Source organism: Sebastes fasciatus, chromosome 21, assembly GCF_043250625.1.
Source record: "Sebastes fasciatus isolate fSebFas1 chromosome 21, fSebFas1.pri, whole genome shotgun sequence".
NCBI lineage: Eukaryota > Metazoa > Chordata > Actinopteri > Perciformes > Sebastidae > Sebastes > Sebastes fasciatus.
The window spans coordinates 20,757,495-20,777,504 of record NC_133815.1 but is presented as its reverse complement, the minus strand read 5'-3'; the positions used below and the strand labels follow the sequence as shown (position 1 = coordinate 20,777,504).

General features: G+C 43.2%; 1 protein-coding gene and 11 non-coding genes across 12 annotated transcripts; 11 read left to right on the top strand and 1 right to left on the bottom strand.

Moving 5' to 3' along the window:
• Positions 1 to 1,439: 1,439 nt before the first annotated feature.
• Positions 1,440 to 1,511, top strand: trnag-ucc (transfer RNA glycine (anticodon UCC)). The gene has a single exon. It is a non-coding gene; the product is annotated as a tRNA-Gly (tRNA).
• A 686-nt stretch (positions 1,512 to 2,197) lies between these two features.
• trnaa-ugc (transfer RNA alanine (anticodon UGC)) lies at positions 2,198 to 2,269 on the top strand. The gene has a single exon. It is a non-coding gene; the product is annotated as a tRNA-Ala (tRNA).
• Positions 2,270 to 2,826: 557 nt separating this feature from the next.
• On the top strand, positions 2,827 to 2,908 carry trnas-aga (transfer RNA serine (anticodon AGA)). Its single transcript has one exon. It is a non-coding gene; the product is annotated as a tRNA-Ser (tRNA).
• Positions 2,909 to 3,640: 732 nt separating this feature from the next.
• trnag-ucc (transfer RNA glycine (anticodon UCC)) lies at positions 3,641 to 3,712 on the top strand. Its single transcript has one exon. It is a non-coding gene; the product is annotated as a tRNA-Gly (tRNA).
• Positions 3,713 to 4,620: 908 nt separating this feature from the next.
• trnaa-ugc (transfer RNA alanine (anticodon UGC)) lies at positions 4,621 to 4,692 on the top strand. The gene has a single exon. It is a non-coding gene; the product is annotated as a tRNA-Ala (tRNA).
• Positions 4,693 to 5,256: 564 nt separating this feature from the next.
• On the top strand, positions 5,257 to 5,338 carry trnas-aga (transfer RNA serine (anticodon AGA)). Its single transcript has one exon. It is a non-coding gene; the product is annotated as a tRNA-Ser (tRNA).
• Positions 5,339 to 6,053: 715 nt separating this feature from the next.
• Positions 6,054 to 6,125, top strand: trnag-ucc (transfer RNA glycine (anticodon UCC)). Its single transcript has one exon. It is a non-coding gene; the product is annotated as a tRNA-Gly (tRNA).
• A 908-nt stretch (positions 6,126 to 7,033) lies between these two features.
• Positions 7,034 to 7,105, top strand: trnaa-ugc (transfer RNA alanine (anticodon UGC)). The gene has a single exon. It is a non-coding gene; the product is annotated as a tRNA-Ala (tRNA).
• Positions 7,106 to 7,662: 557 nt separating this feature from the next.
• Positions 7,663 to 7,744, top strand: trnas-aga (transfer RNA serine (anticodon AGA)). The gene has a single exon. It is a non-coding gene; the product is annotated as a tRNA-Ser (tRNA).
• Positions 7,745 to 9,190: 1,446 nt separating this feature from the next.
• trnag-ucc (transfer RNA glycine (anticodon UCC)) lies at positions 9,191 to 9,262 on the top strand. Its single transcript has one exon. It is a non-coding gene; the product is annotated as a tRNA-Gly (tRNA).
• Positions 9,263 to 9,948: 686 nt separating this feature from the next.
• On the top strand, positions 9,949 to 10,020 carry trnaa-ugc (transfer RNA alanine (anticodon UGC)). The gene has a single exon. It is a non-coding gene; the product is annotated as a tRNA-Ala (tRNA).
• A 1,505-nt stretch (positions 10,021 to 11,525) lies between these two features.
• Positions 11,526 to 19,387, bottom strand: map3k8 (mitogen-activated protein kinase kinase kinase 8). Its single transcript, XM_074621524.1, has 8 exons — positions 19,248 to 19,387; positions 17,910 to 18,278; positions 17,639 to 17,809; positions 16,283 to 16,544; positions 15,259 to 15,365; positions 13,982 to 14,134; positions 12,882 to 13,128; positions 11,526 to 12,788 (listed from the first exon to the last, which is right to left on the bottom strand). The coding sequence occupies exons 2-8, from the start codon at positions 18,246 to 18,248 to the stop codon at positions 12,664 to 12,666; spliced, it is 1,404 nt and encodes a 467-aa protein (XP_074477625.1). The 5' UTR covers positions 18,249 to 18,278; positions 19,248 to 19,387; the 3' UTR covers positions 11,526 to 12,663.
• Between the last annotated feature and the right edge of the window lie 623 nt (positions 19,388 to 20,010).

Here is a 20,010-nt window from a genome sequence, read left to right as displayed (position 1 = left end):
GGGAGCCCACCAATGATACTTGCGTAGGCTTCCCTGCCGAGACATTTCAGGTGCAACTTAGAAAAAAACATCATTATCACAGCAAACAAAGTGTTTCTTTGACAGTATTGTTAAATGAGTAGACACTTGATTTTGTGTGTTGTCTCTGAGAATCCTTAAGACTGTCAGTCAATCAAACCCAATTTTTGATACTGTGTTTGATACAATATTGAAAATAAGTAAGTAGAGGTGACAGGAACTTGTCATTTTAACGTAAAGGGGAAACTCCACCGATTTTACACATCATCTCTTAACAGGTTTTGGGGAGTACGACTGCTCATGTGAAAAAGTTGCATAAAGCCTTTTGTGTAACCGGGGGAGCAGTGTGAAACGTCTGATAAATTTCCTCAAGTTATGTCACTCGAGTCAGCATCGGTTGGGAACGAATACTGGGTCTCCATCATTATCACGCCGACGTACCCCTGCGGTGCGCAGAGTAGGCAGATTCTGCACACTATTTAAAAAACCTACACCAATGCCCCGCTCAATGTAAGCGGCGTGTACGCTTGCCTCGATCACATGGCTGATACAAACACATTGTATCATCTCTTATGTACCTGAAGCGAGCCATCCCCACCAATGCAGCTGCATGCATTTTTTAAATGCAGGGCTTGTTTCCATCTTAAAGGGACTATTTGTAACTTTCAGAAATGCTTGTTAACAGCAACACCTGTGGCCGTTAAGTCAATAAAAGTCAGCGTCGGGCTCGCGCTTGCTCGCTCTAAATATACCTGAACGAGCATCGCTCAACACAGTGAGGCGACACACCTCAGCTAAAACCACAATATCACTCTATATTTCAGCTGCTTGGCAGTAATGTTAGCTGACCAGACGAAGGTCTCTCCATGAATCAATGCTGATCCTAGTGTTGGCTTTTCCTGCCTCAGCAAAAGCGGGTCGGTGCCGGGGCTCTGCAGCATGAAGAGAAACGTTATTGTCTCCCGACTGCGTACGCAGGGGAGACACCGGCACCCGGTCGGAGACGGTGACGTTTCTCGCTGCGGAGCCCCGTCACTTCACAAGACACGGAAAACCTCTGTTTGTCTGGAGGAGCTGCAGCATTTATTTCTGCAGAAACATCCACTGTACATTCACTAGATATTCTCAGAGCTACTAACTCTACTGCAGTGTGTAGTGAGCGCACGTTCACGTCTAGAGGTGGAGCGAGACAGCGAGAACGCGCGCTGTGTGAGTGAAGGCAGGCAGGCAGAGGAGGAGAGGCTCCGAACACACGCGAGCGCGCATATGCGAGCGCGCATATGCGAGCGCGCATATGCGAGCGCGCATATGCGAGCGCGCATGTGTCCCGACCCGGTACATTTATACGCTTAAAAAGTTACAAACAGTCCTTTTAATGCCCAGAAAAATTGCAGAATTTGCAGTAAAATGTATTTCGTGCAGCGATGGTGGTATAGTGGTGAGCATAGCTGCCTTCCAAGCAGTTGACCCGGGTTCGATTCCCGGCCATCGCATATATTTTCTTCTTCTAAAGACAGTATACTGTTGCTTGGTTTTGTTCTCAGAAAGTAAGCAGTAGAGCTGGGGACACCCCAAGCCGACATGAAACATGAAGGCCGCCTGATGCGTCGCCTCACGTCCCCTTTGTTTTGGACGACAAGTTGCACTTGAACACACCGCTAAGACTACAGCCGATGGACAGTTAGCATATACGTTCCGTGCTTGCCTGAGATGAAATAACTCTCCCTACCAGCAGGTCACGGTAGTCTGTATTTGTCATTCATAAAGGTTAACCGGAAGACTGAGCACGGCGGATATAAAAGCCGTTATTATGATACAGACATAAAATAAAGCAGTGTTTGCCGACCACATAGCTTGAAGGGAAGAGCCCTCTCTGTTTTTCCTCTTGACTTTACTCGTTGGCTTGTTTTCTACACGTCCGTTTCTCTTCTCGTGCACTGATTTGTTTAAGCTGAACCAAAGGCTGAACCGCCAGCAGCAAATGTTCTGCAAATGTGATTGCTGGTATAGTGGTGCAAGCACTTTACCCGGTTGGATTGCCGGTCATCGCAGTTGCATTTCACAGGTTTTAAAGTAACATACCAAATTGTACCAAACAACGTACCAAAATTGTTTTAGTTCGATTTTTTCTTTTATTCAGGTGTGTTGAAGAAATTGTCAAACCTTCTCAGCAACCACAGGGGATGTAGCTCAGTGGTAGAGCGCATGCTTTGCATGTATGAGGCCCCGGGTTCAATCCCCGGCATCTCCAATAGCTGTTATGGTCACAGTAAAGGGTGACTCTGTTGGGCAGGTTAGTATGTGGATAGCTATGTTCACACTACAAGACTTTCACAGATATCTAAACTGCAAAACTTGTGTTAACGTATATTAAGTTCCAACTGTGAGCCCAGGTTTCCGCTCAACCTGTGTCTTCAGCTCGTGGCTGAAGTCAGGTCCTGACAGGTTCAGAGACTTAGCATGCTAGATTTCTGGAATGTTTCTGCTCGTGTTTTTGAGCAACTTGAACGCCGATATGCGAGTGGCGAGACAATGCCGATTTGCCTCTGATCTGGGGCTTTTGTTGGGGAGCTCCAAAAACTGTTGGGGAGCGGATAATCAGGGCTGAATTTGTGCAGTGCAAACTAGCTATAAGGAGAACTGAAAAGATCAAGCATTGATAGCGCAATGCAAATATTGCACAAACAAAGGCAAGAAAACAAAGTGGAGATTTAACTGAACAAGTAAGTTACATAGAAATGCCCTATTCTCAGCAATTTGGAAAGTTCAGAAAATGTTTTCAAATTATTATATACAGCTGTTTTACAGGTTGTCGTGGCCGAGTGGTTAAGGCGATGGACTAGAAATCCATTGGGGTCTCCCCGCGCAGGTTCGAATCCTGCCGACAACGAATTGCACTTTTTGGCCGTGGAAGCCCACCAATGATACTTGCGTAGGCTTCCTGCGGAGACATTTCAGGTGCAACTTAGAAAAAAACATTATTATCACAGCAAACAAAGTGTTTCTTTGACAGTAATTGTTAATTGAGTAGACACTTGATTTTGTGTGTTGTCTCTGAGAATCCTTAAGACAATCAATCAAACCCAATCAATCAAACCCAATTTTTGATACTGTGTTTGATACAATATTGAAAATGAGTAAGTAGAGGTGACAGGAACTTGTCATTTTAACGTGAAGGGGAAACTCCACCGATTTTACACATCATCTCTTAACAGGTTTTGGGGAGTACGACTGCTCATGTGAAAAAGTTGCATAAAGCCTTTTGTGTAACCGGGGGAGCAGTGTGCAAAGTCTGATAAATGTCCTCAAGTCAGTGTCGGTTCGGGCCGAATACTGGGTCCGCACCATTATCACGCCGACGTACGCCTGCGGTGCGCAGAGTAGGCAGATTCTGCACACTATTTAAATGGCATACACCGATGCCCTGCTCAATTACTGCGGCGAAAGCGGCGTGTACGCTTACCTCGATCACATGGCTGACACAAACACAATATATCATCTCATGTACCTGAAGCGAGCCATCAACACCAATGCAGCCCCATGCATTTTTGAAATGCAGGGCTTGTTTCCGTCTCAATGCCCAGAAAAATTGGATAATTTGCTGTAAAAAATGTGTTGTGCAGCGATGGTGGTATAGTGGTGAGCATAGCTGCCTTCCAAGCAGTTGACCCGGGTTCGATTCCCGGCCATCGCAGATGTTTTGTTCTTCTAAAGACAGTATACAGTCGCTTGGTTTTGTTGTCAGAAAGTAAGCAATAAAGCTGAGGACACCCCAAGCCGACATCAAACACCTAGCCGCGACGAAGGCCGACTGATGCGTCGCCTCACGTCACCTTAGTTTTGGCCGACAAGTTGCAATTGAACACACCGCAAAGACTAAAGCCGACGGACAGTTAGCATATACGTTCTGTCCCTGCCTGAGACAAAATAACTCTCCCTACCAGCAGGTCATGGTAGTCTGTATTTGTCATTCAAAAAGGGAAATCGGAAGACTGAGCACGGCCGATATACAAGCCGTTATTTTGATACAGACATAAAAGAAAGCAGTGTTTGCCGACCACATAGCTTCATTCCAGATGGCCATGTCGTTTTGAAAATATTCGTGTATTGGAATGATCAGATGAGATCAAGATGAAAAATGGGAAGAGCCCTCTCTGTTTTTCCTCTTGACTTTACACGTTGGCTTGCTTTCCTCACATCCGTTTCTCTTCTTGTGCACTGATTTGTTTAAGCTGAACCAAAGGCTGAACTGCCAATGAGAGTGATTTCTCTTGGCACCGCCGACTCAACATGCTGAATCGGTTGAAAAACCTCCAACACGGGCAGACTAGAGCCGACGGTGCGGGACACCGGGAAAAAAATGCCGACGGGCGCTCACCTACGGCCCCAAACTGTGCGACGGCTGAGCATCGGCTTGGTGTGTCAGGGCCTTAAGACAGCAAATGTCCTACTTTTCCACTGTGATTGCTGGTATAGTGTTGCAAACACTATATTTCACAGGTTTTAAAGCAACGTACCAGATTAACCTGAAGTGTTTTGGTCAGATTTTCTTCTTTTATTTAGGTGTATAGGTATAATTGTCAAGTATTTCTAATAACCACAGGGGATGTAGCTCAGTGGTAGAGCGCATGCTTTGCATGTATGAGGCCCCGGGTTCAATCCCCGGCATCTCCAATAGCTATTATGGTCACAGTAAAGGGTGACTCTGTTGGGCATGTTAGTATGTGGATAGCTATGTTCACACTACAAGACTTTCACAGTCATCAGATATCTAAACTGCAAAACTTGTCTTGACGTATAGTAAGTTCCTACTGTGAGCCCAGGTTTCCGCTCAACCTGTGTCTTCAGCTCGTGGCTGAAGTCAGGTCCTGACAGGTTCAGAGACTTAGCATGCTAGATTTCTGGAATGTGTCTGCTCGCGTTTTTGAGCAACTTGAACGCCGATATGCGAGTGGCGAGACAATGCCGATTTGCCTCTGATCTGGGGCTTTTGTTGGGGAGCTCCAAAAACTGTTGGGGAGCGGATAATCAGGGCTGAATTTGTGCAGTGCAAACTAGCTATAAGGAGAACTGAAAAGATCAAGCACTGATAGCGCAATGAAAATATTGCACAAACAAAGGCAAGAAAACAAAGTGGAGATTTAACTGAACAAGTAAGTTACATAGAAATGCCCTATTCTCAGCAATTTGGAAAGTTCAGAAAATGTTTTCAAATTATTATATACAGCTGTTTTACAGGTTGTCGTGGCCGAGTGGTTAAGGCGATGGACTAGAAATCCATTGGGGTCTCCCCGCGCAGGTTCGAATCCTGCCGACAACGAATTGCACTTTTTGGCCGTGGAAGCCCACCAATGATACTTGCGTAGGCTTCCTGCGGAGACATTTCAGGTGCAACTTAGAAAAAAACATCATTATCACAGCAAACAAAGTGTTTCTTTGACAGTATTGTTAAATGAGTAGACACTTGATTTTGTGTGTTGTCTCTGAGAATCCTTAAGACTGTCAGTCAATCAAACCCAATTTTTGATACTGTGTTTGATACAATATTGAAAATGAGTAAGTAGAGGTGACAGGAACTTGTCATTTTAACGTAAAGGGGAAACTCCACCGATTTTACACATCATCTCTTAACAGGTTTTGGGGAGTACGACTGCTCATGTGAAAAAGTTGCATAAAGCCTTTTGTGTAACCGGGGGAGCAGTGTGCAAAGTCTGATAAATGTCCTCAAGTCAGTGTCGGTTCGGGCCGAATACTGGGTCCGCACCATTATCACGCCGGCGTACGCCTGCGGTGCGCAGAGTAGGCAGATTCTGCACACTATTTAAAAAAACATACACCCTTGTCCCGCTGAATTCAATCGGCGTGTACGCTTACCTCGATCACATGGCTGATACAAACACAATGTATCATCTTTCATGTACCTGAAGCGAGCCATCCACACCAATGCAGCCCCATGCATTTTTGAAATGCAGGGCTTGTTTCCGTCTCAATGCCCAAAAAAATTGGAAAATTTGCTGTCAAAAATATCTTGTGCGGCGATGGTGGTATAGTGGTGAGCATAGCTGCCTTCCAAGCAGTTGACCCGGGTTCGATTCCCGGCCATCGCAGATGTTTTCTTCTTCTGAAGACAGTATACTGTCGCTTGATTTTGTTGTCAGAAAGTAAGCAATAAAGCTGGGGACACCCCAAGCCGACATCAAACACCTAGCCGTGATGAAGGCCGACTGATGCGTCGCCTCACGTCACCTTTGTTTTGGCCGACAAGTTGCAATTGAACACACCGCAAAGACCAAAGCCGACAGACAGTTAGCATATACGTTCTGTGCCTGCCTGAGACAAAATAACTCTCCCTACAAGCAGGTCACGTTAGTCTGTATTTGTCATTCAAAAAGGGTAACCGGAAGACTGAGGACGGTGGATATACAGGCCGTTATTTTGATACAGACATAAAATAAAGCAGTGTTTGCCGACCGCATAGCTTCATTCCAGATGGCCATGTCGTTTTGAAAATATTCGTGTATTGGAATGATCAGATGAGATCAAGATGAAAAATGGGAAGAGCCCTCTCTGTTTTTCCTCTTGACTTTACACGCTGGCTTGCTTTCTACACGTCCGTTTCTCTTCTTGTGCACTGATTTGTTTAAGCTGAACCAACGGCTGAACTGCCAATGAGAGTGATTTCTCTTGGCACCGCCGTCTCAACATGCTGAATCGGTTGAAAAACTTCCAACACGGGAAGACTAGAGCCGACGGTGCGGGACAGCGGGAAAAAAATGCCGACGGGCGCTCACCGACGGCCCCAAACTGTGCGACGGCTGAGCATCGGCTTGGTGTGTCAGGGCCTTAAGGCAGCAAATGTCCTACTTTTCCACTGTGATTGCTGGTATAGTGGTGCAAACACTATATTTCACAGGTTTTAAAGCAACGTACCAGATTAACCTGAAGTGTTTTGGTCAGATTTTCTTCTTTTATTCAGGTGTATAGGTATATTTGTCAAGTATTTCTAATAACCACAGGGGATGTAGCTCAGTGGTAGAGCGCATGCTTTGCATGTATGAGGCCCCGGGTTCAATCCCCGGCATCTCCAATAGCTATTATGGTCACAGTAAAGGGTGACTCTGTTGGGCAGGTTAGTATGTGGATAGCTATGTTCACACTACAAGACTTTCACAGTCATCAGATATCTAAACTGCAAAACTTGTCTTGACGTATAGTAAGTTCCTACTGTGAGCCCAGGTTTCCCCTCAACCCGTGGCTGAAGTCAGGCCCTGACAGGTTCAGATACTTAGCATGCTAGATTTCTGGAATGTGTCTATGGGCTCGCGTTTTTGAGCAACTTGAACGCCGATATGCGAGTGGCGAGACAATGCCGATTTGCCTCTGATCTGGGGCTTTTGTTGGGGAGCTCCAAAAGATGTTGGGGAGCAGAAAATCAGGGCTGAATTTGTGCAGTGCAAACTAGCTATAAGGAGAACTGAAAAGATCAAGCACTGATAGCGCAATGCAAATATTGCACCAACTATCACAAAAGCAAACAAAGTGGAGATTTAACTGAACAAGTAAGTTACATAGAAATGCCCTATTCTCAGCAATTTGGAAAGTTCAGAAAATGTTTTCAAATTATTATATACAGCTGTTTTACAGGTTGTCGTGGCCGAGTGGTTAAGGCGATGGACTAGAAATCCATTGGGGTCTCCCCGCGCAGGTTCGAATCCTGCCGACAACGAATTGCACTTTTTGGCCGTGGGAGCCCACCAATGATACTTGCGTAGGCTTCCCTGCCGAGACATTTCAGGTGCAACTTAGAAAAAAACATCATTATCACAGCAAACAAAGTGTTTCTTTGACAGTATTGTTAAATGAGTAGACACTTGATTTTGTGTGTTGTCTCTGAGAATCCTTAAGACTGTCAGTCAATCAAACCCAATTTTTGATACTGTGTTTGATACAATATTGAAAATAAGTAAGTAGAGGTGACAGGAACTTGTTATTTTAATGTAAAGGGGAAACTCCACCGATTTTACACATCATCTCTTAACAGGTTTTGGGGAGTACGACTGCTCATGTGAAAAAAGTTGCATAAAGCCTTTTGTGTAACCGGGGGAGCTGTGTGAAACGTCTGATAAATTTCCTCAAGTTATGTCACTCGAGTCAGCATCGGTTGGGAACGAATACTGGGTCTCCATCATTATCACGCCGGCGTACCCCTGCGGTGCGCAGAGTAGGCAGATTCTGCACACTATTTAAAAAACCTACACCAATGCCCCGCTCAATGCAAGCGGCGTGTACGCTTGCCTCGATCACATGGCTGATACAAACACATTGTATCATCTCTTATTTACCTGAAGCGAGCCATCCCCACCAATGCAGCTGCATGCATTTTTTTAAATGCAGGGCTTGTTTCCATCTTAAAGGGACTATTTGTAACTTTCAGAAATGCTTGTTAACAGCAACACCTGTGGCCGTTAAGTCAATAAAAGTCAGCGTCGGGCTCGCGCTTGCTCGCTCTAAATATACCTGAACGAGCATCGCTCAACACAGTGAGGCGACACACCTCAGCTAAAACCACAATATCACTCTATATTTCAGCTGCTTGGCAGTAATGTTAGCTGACCAGACGAAGGTCTCTCCATGAATCAATGCTGATCCTAGTGTTGGCTTTTCCTGCCTCAGCAAAAGCGGGTCGGTGCCGGGGCTCTGCAGCATGAAGAGAAACGTTATTGTCTCCCGACTGCGTACGCAGGGGAGACACCGGCACCCGGTCGGAGACGGTGACGTTTCTCGCTGCGGAGCCCCGTCACTTCACAAGACACGGAAAACTTCTGTTTGTCTGGAGGAGCTGCAGCATTTATTTCTGCAGAAACATCCACTGTACATTCACTAGATATTCTCAGAGCTACTAACTCTACTGCAGTGTGTAGTGAGCGCACGTTCACGTCTAGAGGTGGAGCGAGACAGCGAGAACGCGCGCTGTGTGAGTGAAGGCAGGCAGGCAGAGGAGGAGAGGCTCCGACCACACGCGAGCACGCATATGCGAGCGTGCATATGCGAGCGCGCATATGCGAGCGCGCATGTGTCCCGACCCGGTACATTTATACGCTTAAAAAGTTACAAACAGTCCTTTTAATATCCAGAAAAATTGCAGAATTTGCAGTAAAACGTATTTTGTGCAGCGATGGTGGTATAGTGGTGAGCATAGCTGCCTTCCAAGCAGTTGACCCGGGTTCGATTCCCGGCCATCGCATATATTTTCTTCTTCTAAAGACAGTATACTGTTTCTTGGTTTTGTTCTCAGAAAGTAAGCAGTAGAGCTGGGGACACCCCAAGCCGACATCAAACACGAAGACCGCCTGATGCGTCGCCTCACGTCCCCTTTGTTTTGGACGACAAGTTGCACTTGAACACACCGCTAAGACTACAGCCGATGGACAGTTAGCAAGTACGTTCCGTGCCTGCCTGAGATGAAATAACTCTCCCTACCAGCAGGTCACGGTAGTCTGTATTTGTCATTCATAAAGGGTAACCGGAAGACTGAGCACGGCGGATATAAAAGCCGTTATTATGATACAGACATAAAATAAAGCAGTGTTTGCCGACCACATAGCTTGAAGGGAAGAGCCCTCTCTGTTTTTCCTATTGACTTTACTCGTTGGCTTGTTTTCTACACGTCCGTTTCTCTTCTCGTGCACTGATTTGTTTAAGCTGAACCAAAGGCTGAACCGCCAGCAGCAAATGTTCTGCAAATGTGATTGCTGGTATAGTGGTGCAAGCACTTTACCCGGTTGGATTGCCGGTCATCGCAGTTGCATTTCACAGGTTTTAAAGCAACATACCAAATTGTACCAAACAACGTACCAAAATTGTTTTAGTCCGATTTTTTCTTTTATTCAGGTGTGTTGAAGAAATTGTCAAACCTTCTCAGCAACCACAGGGGATGTAGCTCAGTGGTAGAGCGCATGCTTTGCATGTATGAGGCCCCGGGTTCAATCCCCGGCATCTCCAACAAGTTTTATGGTCACAGTAAAAGGGTGACTCTGTTTGGCAGGTTAGTATGCGGATAGCTATGTTCAAACTACAAGACCTTCAAAGTCGTCCGATATCTATACTGAGTGGACTAGTTATACTGGGACAGACAGGCTGAGTACATCAACTGCATTGAGGGAAGCTATGTTAACATCTTGCTGAAATAGAAGAAGACTGAATAATTCTTGCATATTCAGAAGTTCACATAAGGTCAGAATAAAATAGGAGGGCCAAAGATATAGATACACCTAAACCCCTGTAACAGGACACGTAGCCCATGAATAACATTCAACAAGTTGTATCTACTGTTACCAGCAGATGGTAGTATTTGTCTTTCTCAATCATTGGGAAACCATTGAATATGACTGTAAAGGCTGCCGCTTTCAGATAAGACTCTGAGGCAAGCCCCTCCACAGCAGAGCTCGACGCCCACTCACATGTGACGCTTTTAGAAAGAGGAAGAGTAGGCCTGAGCCACAGATCGGAGAAAAACACCTCACACAGTCACTTGGGTTTCCCTGATGCAAAATCAGTAGTAGATACTGCCCATGACTAAATAAGAACAATTCAAAGTAATGTAGTAGAGGGCCTCGCTAAAACTTTATTCATGCCTCATCTGTGATCTATCTGCTTGATGGGGAATCCAGGAAACCCCACACTAAGCAGTTTCCAATGAAATGGTAGTTTGGGATTTTTTTCACCATTGTTTTGCTCTTTTTTGATGGCATACTGTAGAATATGTAGCAGGAACATTACCAGGCATGCAATTTTGCTTCATGCAGGGTTATTAGTATTCACTATAGGCAATTTGTTCATTTTTAGGGGGGGGTTCAAATCGCCTACTGACTGTAGCTATCATCATCTTGGACTTTAAAATGTCCCATAGCAACTCAACAATATTTTAAAAAAATTAAGTATTCAGATTCTTTACTAAAGTAAAAATAGTATAAGGCTACCACAATGGAAAAATATCTCCGTTATTGCTACATAAAATATTATCAGGATACAATATAATGTATGAAGTACTTTATAATTTGTATAAAATAATATAAATAATAAGAAGTTGTAAGACTCAAAGTAAAATTACTTCTAAACTGTTCGTAGGTACAGTCCTAAGGGGAATTCAAAAGAGATGTGAAAGTGGAACCTTTGAATTGGACCAAAAATGGTCTGCTAAAGGAATACTTCAACCCCAAAATGGCTTACATATGCATTTTATTTTGCTAGGTATCGGTAGTTTAATTATGCATGATTAGCACACTTTTTGTCAGCATTCATTTAGTACAATATTAGCTAGCTTATCTTTGTCCGAATGATTGTGTGTGTGAGAGAGAGAGAGAGAGAGAGAGAGAGAGGACATTTGTGAAACATTCTGACGTAGTGAATGTTGGAATCTCTTTGTTAAGAAGATGCAAATCTAAAATGAATAATCTGTTTAAATTATTAATTGGAAGTGGAACTGAAATATTACAGACAGCATGGGATTTTCATTTTATTGCATTTATTGCATAATGACACATTTTCAAACGTTGGGCAATTTCTATGCTCAATACCAAAGAAAACAGAAGTAACACAATTGTTGTATTAGTAAAAGCACAGCAGGCCTCATCTCACGGGATGTACAAAACACAAATTAGATATCACATGCTTTCCACAGAAGTCATTTGCATAGCATCGTGTTGCTATTAATATTCCACAGGAATAGACAAGAGGAAGTCCATTAAGAACTACTAATACTGTACATGTCTGCACGGTGCACACATAATTTAACAGATAGCTTACATATTATATAAGACTATTAGACATAGTTTTATGGGAAAAAATACAGCATACATTTGATTATTGTGTACACTGAAATATAACTATGTACTACAACAACGTAGGTATTGAAGATGGAACCTGACAAGATAAAAAATAAATGAATAAATAAATGACTCAATAAAAACATTATTATGTCATTAAATGTATCAGAAATAATATAAAAAATAAATGTAGCCATTAATTAATTGTTATATGAATTGATTGCTTATTTATTTATTTTAAATTAAATCTTTTTATTAATTCCCTTATTTATGTATTTACTCATTTGTTTAATGTTTTTATTTATGTATTTTTTTATTATCAATATTTGAATGTATTTATTTCTTGCATTTATTTATTTATCTTATATTTGTTTTTAAATGTGTGTATTTATTTATTTATTTATGTATTCATGCATTTATTTATTATTTCTGCATGATTTTCCCTTTGCATTTCATCCCTTGATTTTGGCAGGTCCTGTCCTCCATACATAGGGAGCTCTGGGAAATGATACCGATAGCTGACAGATAATGCTCAATGATACACAATACGCTTCCAACAACCGTCCTGCAGTGTTGTTCAGTCACATCAGCTCATTTCAGCATCAATGTTGAGCTAATTCCATTCAATGCAGTCATTACAGAGTCTTGTAAACAATTGCAGTTCATCAACGAGCCATGTCGCCTGCAGCTGTCCACCTGTCTGAACTGTTCATCAGTCCTCCAACAGTAAAGCCATATGTTTAAAAAAAGGCTAAAAAGTAAATTATCAGTTGGCTTTGAGCAAAGTTCAACCACAGAAATGGTGAGCTGCGGTCTGGTGCTAACCATATTCTGAGCTCGGGGGCCCTGTCACCAGTTTACAGTAACCTGACAAGGCCCCCAGGTCAATATACAAGGAGCCCTTCCTCCTCATGTGGCCCGAGTCCTCCGAGTACAGAGAAGAATCTGCAGAAAAAGAACAGAGCGCATGTTTAAATAGGGCAGGTATCTTATTATTACTTACTGGAACCAAATTGACCTCAACACGTCGGTGCTTACCCTGTGTGGTGTCGTGGTGCTGGCTCTGCTGCCGTAGCGTGGTGTGGGTGGCTTCCTCCAGGGCTGAGTCGAGGCTCCAGCAGCGAGGCTGATCCTCCCTGGGCGGGTTGATGGCCTCGTCCTTCAGCAACTCGGACGCCGAGCTCCGCAGAGCGGGGTTCCTCTCCAGGGCTCGCTCCAGGAAGGAGCGCATGGCCAGGCTGCAGTCCTCCGCTATGTCCTCCAGGGGGGGGGCCTGCTTGTGGATCTGTTGGGAGAGAGATAAGGCAAAGTTGGCATTAGAAACCTGCAGCATGAGAGAAAAAAAATTACAAAGACAAGTCTTCCAAATTACCAAAAAAAAACAACAACAGGCCACATATAACTCCTCCAGCAGCTGTGACCCAGTTTCCTTGTCATTGTGAGTAGTAGCTTGTAAAACAAGTTTGGCTGTGGTAAAATGGAACAAGGAGAAGTAGCAAAGCTAAGCCTGTAGAAGCAACTGAACTACGTGACATTCCTTTTCCATGACGGCAGTTTCATGAGGAAGTGAGTAAATCAAAAGAGCTGATAATCATTTCAAAAACAGAAATGGGACTTCTTGAAAGCAAAGAACCCATGTAATGGAAAACCTTTAAAAGAAACAGAAGTAGTGGCTGACTAAACGAGCCATAGGTCACACTTTGCAATCAGTCATGTTAAGAGGTTTTATCTCAAGATAATCTAGGCTGTGGAAGACCTGAAGAAGGTCATGGAAAAGGGTGTCACTTTTTCAAATGCAGCAAGATACAAGATAATGTTTATCTAGCACGGCATCTTCATGTCACATAATAGCTACTACTGTAGCTCTGAGTAGGTGTGATGCTAATTGCAAAGAAAACGGATGGATAAACGCTGAGGTCCAAAACTTATGAAGTCTGCAAAAATGACAAATGCTTCGCTTCAAATAGAAATAATTCAGTGATTGTACTCTGGACAATCATGCGATTAATAGCGATTAAATATTTTCATGGATGGACAGCCCTAGTAAAGAGTTATTTCAATCTGGACCAAAGTGGTGGACCAACCAACCAACCAACACACTGACGTTAGCATGGCTCATAAAAATGTACGGTACTTACAATGTAGAGGTAGGACGGGTAGGCAGTGCGCGGGTATCTCCGGACCCATGGAGGGCTACCAGTCTGCATGTGAATGATGGTGGTTCCCAGGCCGTAGATGTCCGTCTTGGTGTTGTGTCCTCGACACAGAACCACCTCTGGACTCATATACATCTAAATGAAAGTAGGGCAACATAACATGAATTAGATATAACGGGGGCTTCAGAGCATAATGGCAGGAAGTAGTTCCCCTTTCAAATGAATGTATCAGTGTGCTAAACAACAAACAGGAAACAGCCTCTTGCAGTAAAAGTTTTTTTTTCTTGTTGAGATAACCTTTAAACCCACGCTGTGTGTGTGTGTCAAGGTAAGGGCAGTGCAGAAGCCTGCTGGCCTTTTGGAGTGTGAAAAGTAAACACTACCAGAGTCCATCTCTTTCTCTGCTGGAAATTCCAGCCTGCTCTCCCATGTGAACATAAGCCTGAGCAGCCCTTGTGTATTTGCTAGCCATGTCTCTCTTATTATTACTGCTGGGTCTCTGCCCTGGGACTTTCCACAAGCCAAGCCATGAGAGGCCCAGAGTGCATGTGCAAAGACTGATGCACAATCAGGTCAAAACTTGGGAAAAGCCAGTAGGCAGATGGGGAAAAAGCACGTGAGAAATCTCTCCTAAAAATTTCCAAAGTGCTGATTAAATGTGTTCTGAGAAACCTTAAGCATAAGCAGACTATAATTCACATCAGTGAGGTCAATGAGGGCTCTGCAACAGTGCTTGCCAATCATTGACTTTAAATCATTTTGGAGACAAGTGCTGACAAGTCTCATTTCTTTAAATCCCTGGGGATGTATAGCCTGAGTCATGAGTCAAGAAGAGTGCTGCCTTTTCTAGTAAATCACAAGATCACAGCAAGAAAAACAAGTAATAATTGTACCATGCAATTACAAAAAAAAAAAAAAAAAGACATGTTGGGTTTCTGCCAGGGCTGTCAATCGATTAAAATATTTATCTTATATTTATTTATATTTATATTTATATAACATTTTTTATTTGTTCAAAATGTACCTTAAAGGGAGATTTGTCAAGTATTTAATACTCTTATCAACATGGGAGTGGGCAAATATGCTGCTTTATGCAAATGTATTTATATATATATACAGTATATATATGAAGTATTTGTTATTGGAAATCAATTAATAACACAAAACGATGACAAATATTGTCCAGAAACCCTCACAGGTACTTCATTACGGGCTTAAAGTTGCAGCCTTTAAGACTCCGATCTGGCTTAATTTCTTACCTCTGTTCCTCTCATGTCTCTGGGAATGTATAGATCCTCCGTCATCTGCACCGTCAGGCCAAAGTCCACCAACACTGCCTTGTCTGACATCAGGACAATGTTGCTAGCTGAAGAAAAACAGAGAAAATAATAGTTATGGTGCTGTCTGTCTGTCAGAGAGGCTGTTTGTGTACAGTAGTTTCAGTGTTTATGCTTTGCCGTGCAGGTCTGCATTTTAGGTAATAATTAGTGACTTTTCAAAACACACTTGGCTTGCACTGCATCGACTTCAACTGGCAAAAGGCCACTGAAACCTCCCAAGACGAGACTGCATAACACGTGCATTTAGCAAAAGGAATTTGAAAGATAATTTGAAGCCAAGCCTTTCGTGAAAAGTCTCATCATGGTGCTTTAAAACCCTCACCAAGGTATAATTACATATTTTGATCGCGGGCAGGAAGAGCTGAGAACCACAGCGACGTGTCAGAGGGGCCAGACTGGCCGTTGTCGTAAGTCTCCGGACCCTGCATTTAACCCTGAGAGAGCACGAGAAGCAGGCTGGAATTTCCAGACAGCAAACAGCCTTTAGGGCCGTGAGGCTGCTCTGTAGAATGCTTTGATCCCAGCAGCGCCGCTGTGATTCAACCAACGTGAAACTACCTCACATCAAACCTCAGCTGAGCCCCACCTACTGTAACTAGCATGTGTTCTTGTAATCTTTTAGCTGGCAGACTGTGTGACCCGGCTACACTTCCTGAAAACGTGTTTGTTAAACCTGAGGAGACATATAATTCTCTGTCAATCATAGTGTGCAAGATTGTCAGTGTCTGATCTGTGGTTTGTGGCTGTTCCACCTCTTTCCCGCTCGCGCGATTAAGACTCTCTAGAATTATTCACAAGAATCCGTCTGTGGCTTGACTTTGACGTCAAGGAGGGTAAAATCTGATATTACATAATTTCCTGAACAGTGTGTACTACCTTACTACGATGCCGTGCATCCATCAACAACATCCTACAAGTGAAATGTCTTCTTTTTTGCTCTTACGTTTGATGTCGTGGTGGATGACGTTGTGCGAGTGCAGGTACTCCAAGCCCCGCAGGACCTGCTTGGTCACCCAGATGATCTCGAACTCCCTCATGGGCCCGCAGCTGTCCAGCTTCTCCAGCACCGAGCCGCCCTCGCCGGCCTCCATGAACAGGTGGACGCTCTGGTCCCAGAGGACAGCGCCGTAGAGCTCGGCGATGTTCTCGTGGCGGAACCGGGCCTGGAACTCCACGTCGGCCGCTTTGAAGTGCTCCATGGGGATCTGTGAGGATGATGAAATGTAAATGTTAGGGCTTTTCAAAGTTAACGTGATAAGAAGCCACTAATTTCTTTAACACATTAGTGCAATTTTTAGGTTGTAGCGGGCTCAGTTTTAAAGCTAGAGTGAAGATACTGGTATCATATGAAACTAGAAAAACTAATGAATACATTGGTACCAACCATGTCATACTAGCTCGTCACGAAGGACGTCGCACCAAACTAAATTTTGGAGAGGAAAACTGACATGGCCATTTTCAAAGGGGTCCCTTGACCTCTGACCTCAAGATATGTGAATGAAAATGGGTTCTATGGGTACCCACGAGTCTCCCCTTTACAGACATGCCCACTTTATTATAATCACATGCAGTTTGGGGGCAAGTCATAGTCAAGTCAGCACACTGACACACTGACAGCTGTTTTTGCCTGCCACTCCCATGTTGATAAGAGCCTATTAATCGATTGACAGTCCTAGCAAATTATGCATCGTCACAAGTCTGTCCACTGATAAGCAGGAAATTGATTGTAACTCAGATACCAAGCATATAAACTGGTGCCAGTAAGCCTTCTCTGTGTATTCAACAATGTGTACAATGTCAACATAGCATCCTGACGACACCAGGCTAGGTAAGAAACTACTCCTTCCTCATTTGTCAGCATGTATGAACGAGTAAACACCTCCCTCAGGTGAAGAGTGCAGTATCACATAGATAAGAAAAGAATGTGTGAAACAGAATGTGTGTGAAAAGTGTGCCAGGAACTTAGGAGCTGAATCACAACATGCCAATATATTGATGTTATTGTGAGTCTAACAGTCACAAACATCCAGAGGAGTCTGTGGAAAGTTGTTAAATTTCCATTCTTGCGTTAATCTTGGCCCATTTTGTAAGTTTGTTACAAAAACACTGGTTCTTCCCATTAAGCACACTGTTCCTCTTTTACTTCAAAGGGGAAAAGTGTCATGTTGACATAAACATTCATTGTACAAACACAGGAGTGCACAAGTGAACAAATAGTTCTCGGCAGGTGAAGTGTTTGGCACGAGTTTCGAGAAGTCAGCGCGGGCTGGGTTCCAGCCTTTTGCTCGGCAGGACTCACCAGTTTGCAAGCCATTCTCTTCCTGGTGGCGGAATCCTGAGCCAAGTGAACTTTCCCGAACGAGCCCTTGGGCACGAGGCCAGAGCCGTGGTTCTTGTAGGCCAGATTCCATGGAAACAGGAGCACGTCCATGTTGATCTGGTAGCGGCCTTTTTTCACAGCCATGTCCTTCTGCAGACAAAAGGTCAGTTGGGGAAGTTGATCATATCAAAATGTCACGACAGTTAGAGACTCATTCTCATGCACACAAATTCTAATCATTTTCTCTCACCTTGTTCAGCAGGACGCCCATCTCCTCAGGCAGGTGCTGCAGGGCTGCTGCCTGCATGCTGGAGAGCAGGTTGACAAAGGACAGGAGGTCTGCCACCGTCCCGTACCGAACACCCCCAACCCCATCCACATAGTCCTTCTGCTGGCCCACCAAGTCTCCCGCCTCCTCGTTCTCGTCCATCTCCTCCTGGGAGAGACCTTCCTCTTCGAACGACAATCCTCCTTCCTCCTCCTCCTCCTCCTCTTCAAGCTGATACAAAGTCTCTGCAGCGTTGATGATGTCTTCTAAATTCATGTGAGCCAACAGCAGCTCCACTCCATTATCATATTTGTAATCCATCTTGTTGATGCTCGACTCGTGCTGCTCGGCCTAAAATGAAACATCAGGTAGTCAGTTTATGGACTTTTCTTTTCTTTTTTAAGCTCAGACTCGCACCAGATCTAGTCAGTGAATGACTTCAAAGAAGTTCATCTGGGTACACAGGGAAACTCTGAAGCAGCTTTGATTCAGCTGGCTGGACTCACAGTTGGGGAGTGGCTTAAAACACTGTTTTTCAAGCAAATGAAGGGAGTTTCTCAGTAAATGCTGGGAAGCCCCTAGGAAAGCTTGGACTTAGTCTACAAAACACCAACTGATTTTAATAATAATAAAACATAAAAAAAAGCATTAATAATTGATGGGCTGTGAATAAACATTTATTACTGCATGCAAATCATCTGCAAAATACTTTTTTTTTTAGAGACAGCCCACCAAACCCCATGTTAAAATTGAACAAATAAACCACAGTTACCTTTCTATATCACAATCTAATTCAGAATAGCAGCCTCTAGAAAACAATAATTATAGTAATAATTCGGGATATTGTAGATGTTACAAAGGGCTTTTGCATATTCTGCAGCCCTCAGCCTGGAATTTGCTCCAAAATGACCTAAAAAATCAAGAAGCTGGTATCATTAAATATTTTTAAATCTAAAATGAAGGCTTTAGAAGCAGACTCTATGGCATGCCAATGTTTCTAGCCCCCTTGTTGTACAGATGACTCCAAGAAAAGTTAATTTTTGTCCCCCCACTTGTCTTTAGATAGTTCTCTTTTAATGCAAATTTGAGTGCTTTTAGTGTTTGTGAATTGTATTTTATCTCTATTTGTGTCTGTGTGTCTGCAACTTTGGAAAAGAGGTTTTTAATCTCAATGAGACTAACCTGGTTAAATAAAGGTTAAAATAAATAAAAAAAATACAACTAATCTCTAAAAAAAAGCAGCTGCTATTTGTTATTATTTCCACAGCATATATTGATCACAGATGATATAGTAAAGTAAAAAAAGCATGCTGTACTTGCCGTAATATTTGAATCAGAAAGTTAAGGTCGTCTCTCCATGGTGCGTCTGCAGCGTCCAACACTCACTGACTGACTGACTGTCTGAGGTCGGTCTGACTGTTTAGAAGGAAGTAAACAGAGGAAGTGCTGTCGTCGAGCAGCGCGTAGGTTGGTCTGGCGGAGGATTTAATGTCAGGTGCCAACACAATTTGCTTTCCAGGTTTCGATTTCCTTTTAATCTGTTCCCCTCAGATGAAAAACAAATCTCATGTGAGGCTCTTACTGCTGAAACACACACACAGGACATCACCACCTTCCACAGAACCGTGGGGTGTTTTACTGTGGGAAAGTGTGTGTGCTTTTTGTTATAAAATAAGATAAGATATTCCTTTATCAGTTCCGCAGCAGGGAAATTTGCAGTGCACAGCAGCAAAGGGGATAGTGCAAAAAAAAAGAAGCAAGATGCATCAGCTAACAGTAAAAAAGAGCTAAACAAAGTGAAACAAAACTATTTCAATAGAAGGAATTATAACAATAGGAGCAGTATATACAGTATTGACAATAAACAGACTTAACAAAATTGCACAAGTGGAAAATGATATTGCACAGTGAGAATAAAATGAAATTCCAACTAAAAATATCTGGTTATTGTCAGGTTATTATTATTATTATTATTATCAATGAGATGCTATTTTATATGAGATTGATTTTTTTTTTTATTAAAGCCTGAATATATTTAAACGGAAACGATTATAGCCCATCAACAGAAAAACAACCGGCAGCT

Excerpts from the sequence above, each read along its gene's own strand:
- map3k8 (XM_074621524.1), bottom strand. The coding sequence starts at position 18,248 with ATGGATTACAAATATGATAATGGAGTGGAGCTGCTGTTGGCTCACATG. Across the intron at positions 17,810-17,909 it reads TGGGCGTCCTGCTGAACAAG|AAGGACATGGCTGTGAAAAA; the intron begins GTGAGAGAAAAT and ends TTTTGTCTGCAG. Across the intron at positions 15,366-16,282 it reads CATCCACCACGACATCAAAC|CTAGCAACATTGTCCTGATG; the intron begins GTAAGAGCAAAA and ends GTTTTTCTTCAG.